This window comes from Ostrinia furnacalis, unplaced genomic scaffold (assembly GCF_004193835.3).
Source record: "Ostrinia furnacalis isolate ACB-3 unplaced genomic scaffold, ASM419383v2 OfSCF2395, whole genome shotgun sequence".
NCBI lineage: Eukaryota > Metazoa > Arthropoda > Insecta > Lepidoptera > Crambidae > Ostrinia > Ostrinia furnacalis.
In genome coordinates this window covers 796484-808159 of record NW_021132634.1, presented here as the reverse complement: position 1 = coordinate 808159, position 11676 = coordinate 796484, and the positions used below count along the sequence as shown (strand labels likewise).

Sequence of the window (11676 nt, the reverse complement as noted above, 5' to 3'; positions counted from 1 at the left end):
TAAGTGAATTCAAATGAGGCTTTGTTATTTTATGTGAATAAACTCGAAGTATTTTTAGTAATTCACCAAGTCGGACTACAAGCCTACAGCCCATTTGGAACGAGCTGCAGAAAATTTAAAATAAACTTCAAACTAGCAAAAGTGAATGAGCCGTAGGCATGTATAGGGGAACCTGTTGAACCTTGGACAGAGTTGTACCTAAAACAATTGTATATATTTTTTAAATTATGCGGTTTTATGAAAAGTTGTCTAGGGTATTACATACGTTATTTGTCAACATTAACGTGAAGTTAGCTAAGATTCGCCGACGCTGTGCAAGTACAAGAAAAAATGGTAATTTAATATTTTACACTGACGCAGTGAGATTTTGGAGGTTTACTTCATGTCAATTTATGAAAAATGTTGCATGTTTGACAAAACGGTTGTAATTAGAACATAATCTTTAATATCTATCTACTGGACAATATGAGTTTCAGATCCTAAGCTCAAATGGAAGTGGGTTTATTATGCTTATTATGTGAAGTAGTCATAATGTTGTACCTTGACCACCCATCTAGCGATGTACCTTGGTCACTGATTTTCATTACGTTTTAATGAGAATTTTATTGTAATAAAAAAAACATATTATACTGTTATAGAAACAATGCCCCGAAGACCTTCAAATAGCAATTTAAAGTCTGTTTTTGATATATATTTTTTTAATTTCTAATGTTTTTTAAATTTACGTTAAATGTATCTTCATATGACTTTTTTAACATTATTTTTGTTGATAAAGCGGTTTTAATGGATATTTTGCTAGAATTTATGTTAAATGATAAGAAATAAAAAAACTAGATTGCAAGTTAAAGCCACTCCAGCGCGTATTTTGTCCTACACGACATAACATAACAACATTCAACAAAATTTTCTAGAAAAAATGTTGAATATTGTTATATTTTTGTTCATTGTGTAAGGCTAAACATGGACTGGAGAGCCAGCTTAAACTTAAGTGATTTGTTGCCAAAAAATTGTGAAAAATAATTAGTACAAAAAATATGGATGAGGATCTTTTTTAAAAAATACTTTTACTTAGATATTGTTGCTAATAACTGTAATAATTGGTATTTCAAATAATAATTTAACAGAAAATTAACATATTGAAGCGAATATAAGCATTTGTTTAAATTTAAATAGGTACAACGTACACGGTCCAAGGTACATCTGGTTTGTTGTACCTAGGACAGTTTTCCCTTTTTTTTTCTAGCAGCTAGTATGCCCAAATTTTCAAAATTATACACAATTTTATGAATGAATTATGTAGTTAATTAAATGATCTTTAAATATAACTGCACTAGACAAGTTTAACTATCACCATTATTTTTCAAAAAATCTAAATTCTAAAAACTGGCCTAAGTACAACAGGTTCCCCTAGTGGTGAATTTAATTGAAATTTGCATTTACTGCTGACCAAAGTATAAAACCAAAAAACCGAATATTATCATTGAAGAAAATATGGGCTTAATATAATAATGAAATTGAAATAAATAATGATTTACCCCTATTATTATTTTCAAGTGATATGTAGGTGTCATGTTATGTTTTTGAAATAAGTAACTGTAGGTTACCTATTTAGCATTATACGAGAAAAACATTTTGTCATTCGTTTATTTTATTTGAAATAACAGACAAGTAGGTATACAATACATTACCTAGTGGCATAAACAGACATACATTTGTAACATGTATTATATAAATATTTATTTACATGTCCATGTAAATGTAATGAGTTTTCCAACGATTTGGTCCCTTTATAAGTTGGTCCAAATGCCAAGTCATCTGATTGAAATTTTAAATATTTTTTCTTCCGGCATCTGGGCTCACTCTAAGATTCTATGGTAGATTTTTATAGAAAAAATATTTAAAAATTCAAAACTTGGCTCGTGGTCCAAACTAAAAGTGGTACGTCGCTGGAAGACTCAAATATAACTAAGTTGGTTATTTATTCAACTTTACACGAGCACGTTAATATTACAACAAAATTAACAGTAATTTAATTATACGTAGATTATAAGGTACACAAGCAGTCTAGTGACATAAGAATTTGAGTAGAACATGATGTTGGTCTTGATCAAATCGACTGCATAAGGCTGCGTTTCCACCAGAAATGTGCGAGGATGCGTAGCGAGGGATGTATGTGTTTGTAAAGAACCAATAGAAGTTTCGGTAAAGGAAGAGATTCTATTGGTTCTTTACAAACACATCACTCGCAGAATAAAGCCGAAGATTGACGAATTTCGCCAAAAGAAGATTAGGGGTCGCGAGAACTCCATCCTCGCAAATCTCTGGCGAAAACGCATCCTAAGGTGGGAATCGAAACATGGTCTCTCGCTTCACAGAAGATTGTTTACCAGTGTTATATCCATTTATCTTACACACCCCGAATACTACGGACTTTTAGTCGGCCGATATTTTGGTCGTCTACCAATTTGTAGAAAGAATCAGCTGGTACCAAAGTAATAATAACAAACATTTTAGTATGACACTTGCGTGACTATTAGATAAACTTGGTTAAATCCAATAAAACCAATCGATTTCCATAATATAAAACACTCGTACAAATCCGGTTGCTAACATGTTGGTTGACTAAAAATGTAGATTTTCCTTAAAACCTAAATTGAAGTAAAAGGTATGCTGGCACAAATTATTAAATAACTACGTCATTTATTGTAATTATTAAGGATAGAATATTTAGTTGTCACTTGTTATTTATTAGGACAATAGTAAATGGTTAAAATAACTATATTTTGGGTGATATTAATACGGAAAATGCAAGAAAATGCCTCCTATTACATATATATTATGCTCCTTAAACTAAATTATAAATAACTAGAAAATGTCGAACTGCCTAAGCCGGGAATCGAACCCCCGACCTTTCGCTCGGGCGACTGCTCGCTCTTCGATTTGAGCTAATAGACACTGGATTTAAGTGTAGGTATAATACGCTGTTACGATCAGCGATTGTTTCATCAATGTTGGGACTACCTACCCAACGATTTTAAAGGTACAATTTAAGGGAAGGTTAGGCTAGTTAGGTACTAACCTACCCTTAAATCGTGGGTTCGCTTCCCGCCGCAGTTAAATTTTTTCAAGTTATTTATAATTTGGTTTGAGATTTGAGATGCAACTTTTAACGCTTAAAAAATTTAATAACAATTTATGTTCTTGTTCCTGCATTCTGTTATAAACCATTTAATAAATCCATTAAGATGAAGTAAACGTAATAAGAAAATTTTACTTTGTGAAATGTATGTTCATATTCGTATCAGCTAATTAAATTCATAATGATAACACAGGAACATAAATGATACCACATAACCACAGTAAAATGTAATAAAAAATTGTAGGTAGGTATGTTGTCTATAAAATAAGCATATTATGTTAAATTACGTCTTTTACCTATACTTAAATCGTAATAATTGACAATTTAGATTCACACGGAATGTCACTAAAATGTCTAATTGTCTATACTTAAATTAATTATAAAAACACTGTTGTAAAATAAAAAAATATTCACTTTTTGAGTGTATTTAAATTAAAATTAACCTCAAAGCTTTTGACTAATTTCGTGTGAATCTAATAATCAGTATCGTTAATTATTAAGGTACTTGTGTAAATAGGTTTTTATAAATATATTTTACTAAAAATTACATGCAATTTTCTTTAACATCACAAATATACTGGCCATGATCAAACAACTTAACAAAGGTAAATATTAATTTACGAAGTGTCTAAGTAATGCTTCATAATGTACTAAGTATTAGGCCAATAGCAACTAGCTTCTCTTTTTTAAACACCTTTCTTAAACATCTTAGTTCTTAACCCAAAATCTGTGATTTTGATTAAGGGTAATGTTCACTTCTATCACTTAACTCATTAAACGTTTAGTAAAACGGTAGGTATTTTAAAAGTTTTAAACTTTATTCTACCAGTTTTGACGAATGTGTCAATTTCGTGGTAGGTTAAATTATTTTTAGATTTTTCGTTTTATAGTAGAGTACACTTTTGAGCTTTATTTTCAGTGAAAATAAGAATAGGAACAAAGAATATTGGTAAACATTTTTTCATCCAAACCCCAAAAATTTTTCAACTATGTATCCGGTATAAATGAACAGCCTAGGCATAAACTGTGTTGTCATTTTTGGTTCATTATCCGTACAATAATCTACAGTTCTTCTCGACAGTTGAGCTGTTTGTAGAAACTGTTGGCCAAGAGCAATGCGTACAGATTCAGTCCTGAAAAAGATACAGACGTTACTGTCAATGCCCATTATTGTAAGCTAATCTAAGATTTATCAGCAGTAATGGTAAAAGCCCGAACTATTCTGTGTTAAAAATATTATTTTCGGATTTTTGGTGGACCATTCTGGCTCACTTGAGTTGCCTCACTTTTCTAGCGCTTATTTATCTATTGTATATCTAGGCTTTATTAATCTATAAGACAACTCACCCGTGTAAATTATTTCCGTAACGATAGTAGCTGCGTGGAAATCCGCGATGTGTAGGAAGAACAGGAAGGTTGACAGCAGGAAGAACACAAGCCATACGATCAGGTACGCTTTGATGATGCCTGTATTTTCCTGTAAAGGTTTCAAAATAAAACGTAAATGAGTATATTCCAGTAACTTGGCCCACTTTTAGCTTGGTTCACGGGCCAAGTCAATGGTTTGAATTTTCAAATACATTTTCTTCAAGTGACTGGGCCCACCTTCAATATTTTAAACCAAATCAACAAAAATCTAGGTACTCTAAAACTATACAGGGTGTTTGGCGCATNTACTACAAAGGCGTTTTCTACTCGTGGATTGGAAGAGATGGCCCTATACAGTGGCCTACACGTTCCCCAGACCTAACTCCGTTCGATTTTTACGTCTGGGGACAAGCTAAAGAACTGGTGTACGTAACGGATTCAAACAATAGAAAAACTACAACGAATAGAAAACGCCTTAATAGTAATAAAAAGAGAAATGTGGCTGCATACGACAACAGTCGAAATTAGAAGAAGATGTCTTGATTGTATACGTTGCCGAGGCGGACATTTTGAACAAAATTTGTAATAATTAATAAACGATCAAAATAATTATTTTCGTCTTTAATTTCAAGAAATCCACATTGAAAAACGATAGGGAAAAGGTTTTTACATTGCATAAGATAAATAATTTTTACCTTTTAAGTGTTCCACGTGCTAAATTCACACAAAAAGGAGCTATAAACACAAATTTCGCAAATCAGTCCGAGTACAGTCAATGCACTAATTTAAGGAATTTGTGAAGTTGTTGTTATTATTTAAACAAGATTAGTATACCGTTTGAATGAGGATAGACTAGAGAAGTTTTGATAAAATCCGAAGATCGCTATCTCTTTTAAAAAAAAAATTATACCCTTGTAAACTTAAATGTTCAGTCCATTTTTAACTTTTCGGAAAACTTCAAAGCTGAATTTTAAAAAAACTAGATGATATTTGCCAATAAATTTAAATTTGATGCAACCCTACACTAATGCACGTCAAAACAAAATATTTACTTTAGGGCTGCGCCTAGTAGTTTTTTTTAAATCGAAATTAAATGATGCGATTTGGGTATTTTGGTGAAATTACTAAAAAAAATAATTTAAAAGTAGCCGCCTGGTATGGAACGTGTTATGGGGGCTGAAAATGTAGGAAATGACCCATTCTATCCGCCAAATCATTTTGGCACACGATGCGCCAAACACCCTGTATTATTATTTGGGTCCGATTCTAATTTGTATGAATAATCGGCCGATACCAAAGTCTGTAGTCTAAGGCTAAATATCCAGCCTATAACAATAGGTAGGTACTAATTAATGAAACCACATCTACACCCACGTCAAAATCCGCCAAGCGAATTTTTGCAAAAGACATTTTAGGCATTATACATACATACCTACATATGTATAGTAATATAGTTATGTCTGTCCACTGCGTTTATGGCTATCAAAGTAAACAACTCCTAAAATCAATCATTCGGGCTAACTTTTTTTCAAAGAAGCCCACGCGGCGCCGTCGCGACTACGAAAATCTTAATTGGTTCGAAATAATTGGCTGGAAGTTTGCTTGGTGAGGTCATTTTATATGGCTTTCCAGACATTTGGAGGTAAATGTCTGGCTATAAACCAAATCTAGAATATGGTGGTCATTGATCAATATGGGGGTTAGGTATACATATAACTATAGCAGTGCAGGGTTGGTCATGTAATCATATTATAACTTCAATATTTTACAAACCTTCTCCATGGAAAATTATGCTTTTAAATTGTCACAAATTAATAAATAATACACATGAACTACTGATACTCCGAAAATACATAATCCTACAATGCCAAGTAACCTACCTAAATGGTTTTGTAGCGCCTGACATAATATACTAATAGGCAAGCGCTTTATTTGTCACAGACACGGGCATATCCGAATACGAATGAAACATATTTGAAGGCGTTACCTCCAGTTAACTACCTACCAACCAAAGTCGTATGTAACTACGAATAAGTAACTGTAGCTTTCAATTGTAGTTACTTCTTCTATGTAGGTATGTATCTTTTGTTATATTCAAGACAACCTCCGGGTCTACTTAACCATTACTGATGATCATTGCTATCAATGCAATTACGTCTAATCGCCATCGCCATAGTCATCGCGCACGCGGGCTGCACGCGTTGGTTTTGTCAAACCTTTAAAGGTTCGGCCAAACCAACGCGATCACACGCGATCAGCCGACGTGCAGCGATGGCGATCAATGCATTTAAAGGTTCAGCCAAGCCAACGCGATCACACGCGATCAGCCGGCGTGCAGCGATGGCGATCAGACTTCATGACATACCATGACCGTCCTTGCCATGCAGATGCACGCGACTGTTGTCACCCCCTGATGCTTGGCACCCGAGGCGGACCACCTGAGTCTAGTCGCCATCGCTGCACGCCGGCTGATCACGTGTGATCGCGTTGGTTTGGGCGAACCTTAAGAAAGCAGATCAACTGTCTTTACAAACATCGGTGACAATAGATAGACAACATACCCTCAAAACGCCATAGACGAACACCAAATCAGAGAGGAACTTGACCAAGTACATGAGGACCAGTATGATCGATATGACGTATAGACCGGTCATGTACGCTTCAGCATCCGGGTCGTTTTTAATTTCTTCGTTGCTCTGCAGGCTTCCGAAAATCGCAGCAGTCACTATCAAGGCGACCAACATAATGAAGGATAGAATCTGTAAAAAATACTTATTAGTTGTTTTGAAGTGTGTTCTTTCTTAGCTCACAGTGATATTTATGTGTCAATGAGCTTTTAAGCGCGATTATCTTACTACAAGCTGTGCCCGCGACTTCGTACGCGTGAAAATAGTTAATATTTTCCGTTTTTGCAACATTTACTTTTACTGCTCCGCCCCTATTGGCTTTAGGGTGATGTTTATACTTATAGCCTAAAGCCTTCGGTAAATGGGCTATCCAACAATTTTTTTTTTTTTTGTAATCGGTACAGATTTTTTTTATTTACAGTGGACCCCCGGTAGTCCGACAAACATTTTGCAGGGCAGTGTCGAACTATCGAATTCGTCGGATTATAGAGTACTGCCTAAGACCCCCTATAGTCCGGATTTTTTTTACAAAAGAGTACCTTGTAATCCGACAAATTACAGATCCAATGATAAGATTCTTTATACATACATATGTACATATTATGTACTCTGAAATACCTACTAATTATACTTCATTATGTATGTCAAATTTAGTAAATTAAACAACAACAGAGAGCTTACGTTTTATTATAAAATTAACGTCATTAATGCTATAGAACTTACAAAAAATATGCAATAACTTTTCATGCTTAGTGAATACGTATTCAATAATAAATAATAGACCATGTCGGATTACAGGGGGCGCCGGATCAGACAGGGGCCGGACTACCGGGGGTCCACTGTATCTTCATTAAAGAAACATACAGCCTTGTTTGATACATTCAGATTTTTTTCCCATCCAGCATCGCCATCTTTGCATCGCCATCGCGCACGCGGGCTGATCGCGTTGGTTTGGCTGAACCATAACATGTTACTCGTTTGAGTGTGACTGTGTGACTCGTTAGGAACAAGCTAAACAATAGCAATGGCTTACTTTAAGACGTGCCATACGACACGATACGATACGATAGTGCTCACCTAGCCAGGACAAGGCCTGCTCCGGTCAAACCGGCATACCAGGAGGCACGATTTTAAGGAAAGACACGCTCTGGGACGGGAGAGGACGGCCGACTAGCCGCTGCGTCTTTAAACCGCAACCGGTCGACCACAACCAAGTAGAGCATCGTGCGTCAAGCATGCATCCTGAGCCTGGTCTAGGAAAATAGGTAAAGACGGGTTATCGTTGATAGGACTGAGCGTTGATGCGATGAGATGGGCGGTCTGGCCTTTGATGAGATGGCTTACTTTAAGACGTGCCATTGATAATAAAATAATGCTAATAAATGACGTCTGATAGGTACTCAATTAAAATTTCAAAGTCCAAACTCTTACCGAATTTATGACTCCACATATGATCGTCCCAGTTTTTAGGTCAAAAAAGAAGCAGCACGAATTCAGTTGTGGAAGTCCCATTTTATCTGAAACATAATAAGGTTAATAATTAGAAAATTAAAGCCCCTATTGAAATTACAAAGAAGTCACATTTTTTTACTTTGACGCTTGGACGAATAAACCCGTTACCCGACACGTTACGCTTGTAAACATCCGTTTTTTTGACCGGACAACGCGACGACCCGATTTCTTCGCCGGATTTAGCGGTGAGGTATGGTTTATAATGAACGTGTGCACATGCATCTGACAAAGGTCCTGCGACAAATTGACAACAAACAAAGGATATCCGTTTTTTGACTGTCCGTCGTCCGGTGAAAGTGTATAGGAAAGGAGATGTGAGCTGTGCGTAGCTGTCAGCTGTCAGTCTATTGTCACCTATTGCTGTCCTCGAATCGTAAAGCTGGTGTGCGAGGTACGGGGAGAATTTTATTAAGGCAATGGGGGATGAGGCGCGCCAAGGATTGTCAGATGTCTGGCTTTAGTCGGACATTTGGCTTTTTACGGACGTGTCCTGCCAAATTTTATCTCGTTTGGCCTGTCCGGCTTTTTTTAGGCTTTTATGTGGCTGCAGGGACTTATGTGCTAACTTTGGAATAAGACACTGGCTAACATAAATCTACCTAATGTTTCATGTAGGCAGTGCCAGATTAACCCATAAGTGAATGTCCGGCTTTTAGGGTAAAATGTCCGACCCAGTCCGGTTTTTGAACGTGGTAACCCTACCGCGCGAAGCCCGCCCGCCCTGCTCGATTCCGCCCGCCCCGGTCGAGTCCGCCCGACAAATCAAAATAAGTTCGCCCGGTCCGAAGTCTTTTATAGAAAATTGAGTTCGCCAGGCACTTCCGGAAGGGATGTGCAAATTGCGATAAGGACTTCCTGCTGAAAATCAGTGTCAAGACATCCTACAAGGTGTACCTACCCTATTAACATGCACATATTTGCCTAAATAAAAGTTTAATTATTTTTAACATTTCTTATCCTCTTCACTCGTTAAATAATTAATCAATTTCCACCGAAGCTGAGCGGAAATGTGGAAATAACGAAATGTGATTGGTAAATGTATTCGAAAACATCTCCTCTCCGTTTTCGTGAAAAACTGATTGGTATTCGAAATACGTCATCTCCGCTCCGCCTCTCTCCGCCTAGTCGAGGAAACCGGGCCTAAGATTCTGGCAGATATGTTTATTATATTTTAACATATTAAATAACGTGTAACTTATAAAATTCGATCAAGCAATCAAGCTAATTACCACACAATTTTTGTTTCACCACAAACCTTCCTACATTTGATAATGATCGATTGGATTATCTCAAGGTGTTCGCAAAATAGTACCTACCTATTTCACATATTTTATTCCCCATTGGAGCAGTTAATAAATGTGTAATAAAACCCGCTTCAACGATGGCTCAGTCGGCTTGAAGGCTACATTTGCAATCTAATTTTAACCCCTCGTGGGACCGGGGTTGATGGAAAGGGTGTAAGATGAGTCACCGTCTACAAGTTACTACGATTGACCTTCATGAATAAATTATTAAGTGTTTACATAGATTATGAATAGTTAAGCATAGTTTAGGCGTTAGGCAACAAACGCAGATTGGCGCTCTAAACTAATTGCCATTAATCTCAATTTAAAAGCATTTTGTAGATAAACATTCGAAAACTAGTAAGTAACACGAATGCCAATAAAGTTACACTACACTTAAAACAGTATTGTATTCAGTAATTTACATTTCAGTCAAGCATTTAGGTAAACTAAAAATGATGGACCAATCAAACTGATGATGGACGAAATAAGGAAATTTTAAAATACCGAACGCGATTAGATGGCGCTTTAGTTGCAAAAAACTTTTTGTCCGTTGAGTTGTTCATTCGACAGACAAGACCTCGAAAAGGTAAAAAATACTGACTTTCCAACATATTAACAAAACATTAACCTCCTTACTAATAAAAAGTTACACAGTTGTTGAAAACTGTTTTAAAATGACATTTCCATACTAAACGTCGCTTTAAAACACTGTTCAACGAGCGTGTAAGTTTTATTAGTAAGGGGGTAAATGTAAATGTAAATGAAAACCCATTACAATGGGCCTTTGTTGGCTAGTGTGAAATGTATGTTAATCAATGGAAAATCACAACATATGTGTGTTTCATGTCACATATGCTTGCACGCACTTGCAATGAGACAGGATTGAGAAAGAACAAAGAACATTAGTTATTACCTACAACACAATTTAGTCGTACAATCTTAATTCAGACTTACCTGCTAACGATGTCCTATGTAATGGAACTTTTTAGTAATGCTTGTTACCCCGAATGCCAGCTGTCGGCGACACAGTCGTGTACGTTCTAGTGGTCCAGTGGGTGGCAGGCATCGCTCCCGACGGCTGGCAAAGAGTATAAACTTGGACCCGAGCAGAGGAGACCGTGAAGGACCTAAATAAATGTAATATCCCTTACATAGCGATATTTTATCGGCTGCCAAATTAAGGATAGCTTGTACTGGTGGAGGGTACAATGGACATAGACTATACTTTAGGTTTAAAGACTTATTCTCAAGAACAACATGTAGGCATAGTTCAATTAAAATAAGATAAATGTTAAATTACTAGCTACCCGCCCGCGTGGAATTTTCAAAAACCGGGACAAAAACTATCCTATGTCCTTTCCCGGGACTGAATCTATCTCTATGCCAGATTTCATCAAAATCGGTTCAGTGGTTTAGGCGTGAAAACAAGACAGACAGAGTTACTTCTATTCTGGTAGATAATGCCACCCGAGATCAAGTCCGCCACTAAAACATTTTTACGTAGGTATAAAACCTTACCATAACGCATATCTCTCGTCTGCACGTCTGTATAATATTATTCTATGGCCGCCCAAGGCGTCTAAATGTCTAGCTATGGGATCAATAAGTCTGACTCAACCTTTGGAGAAAGTCTCGGTATGAAAAAAAAAGTTCATTTACTTTTAGAGACGTAAAATGAAAATAGCTGTAAGTAGGCATTTCTAATATTACATAGGTAGGCGTACAAGCAGCACCGCCCGAGCTT

General features: G+C 36.2%; 1 protein-coding gene across 1 annotated transcript; it reads right to left on the bottom strand.

The window, feature by feature from the left end:
* Positions 1–1365: 1365 nt before the first annotated feature.
* Positions 1366–11224, bottom strand: LOC114355372 (uncharacterized). The gene is made up of 5 exons (XM_028308179.1): positions 10887–11224; positions 8566–8651; positions 7069–7266; positions 4487–4616; positions 1366–4272 (listed from the first exon to the last, which is right to left on the bottom strand). Exons 2-5 carry the CDS (start codon positions 8644–8646, stop codon positions 4202–4204), a joined length of 480 nt encoding a protein of 159 aa, XP_028163980.1. The 5' UTR covers positions 8647–8651; positions 10887–11224; the 3' UTR covers positions 1366–4201.
* Positions 11225–11676: the final 452 nt, after the last annotated feature.

What these genes read in the sequence shown, in the direction of transcription:
- LOC114355372 (XM_028308179.1), bottom strand. Translation starts at nt 8,646, where the DNA reads ATGGGACTTCCACAACTGAATTCGTGCTGCTTCTTTTTTGACCTAAAA. An exon ending in TATGTGGAGTCATAAATTCG is followed by an intron (nt 7,267 to 8,565) that starts GTAAGAGTTTGG and finishes TATTTTTTACAG; the next exon opens with ATTCTATCCTTCATTATGTT. An exon ending in TCGTCTATGGCGTTTTGAGG is followed by an intron (nt 4,617 to 7,068) that starts GTATGTTGTCTA and finishes AAACCTTTACAG; the next exon opens with GAAAATACAGGCATCATCAA.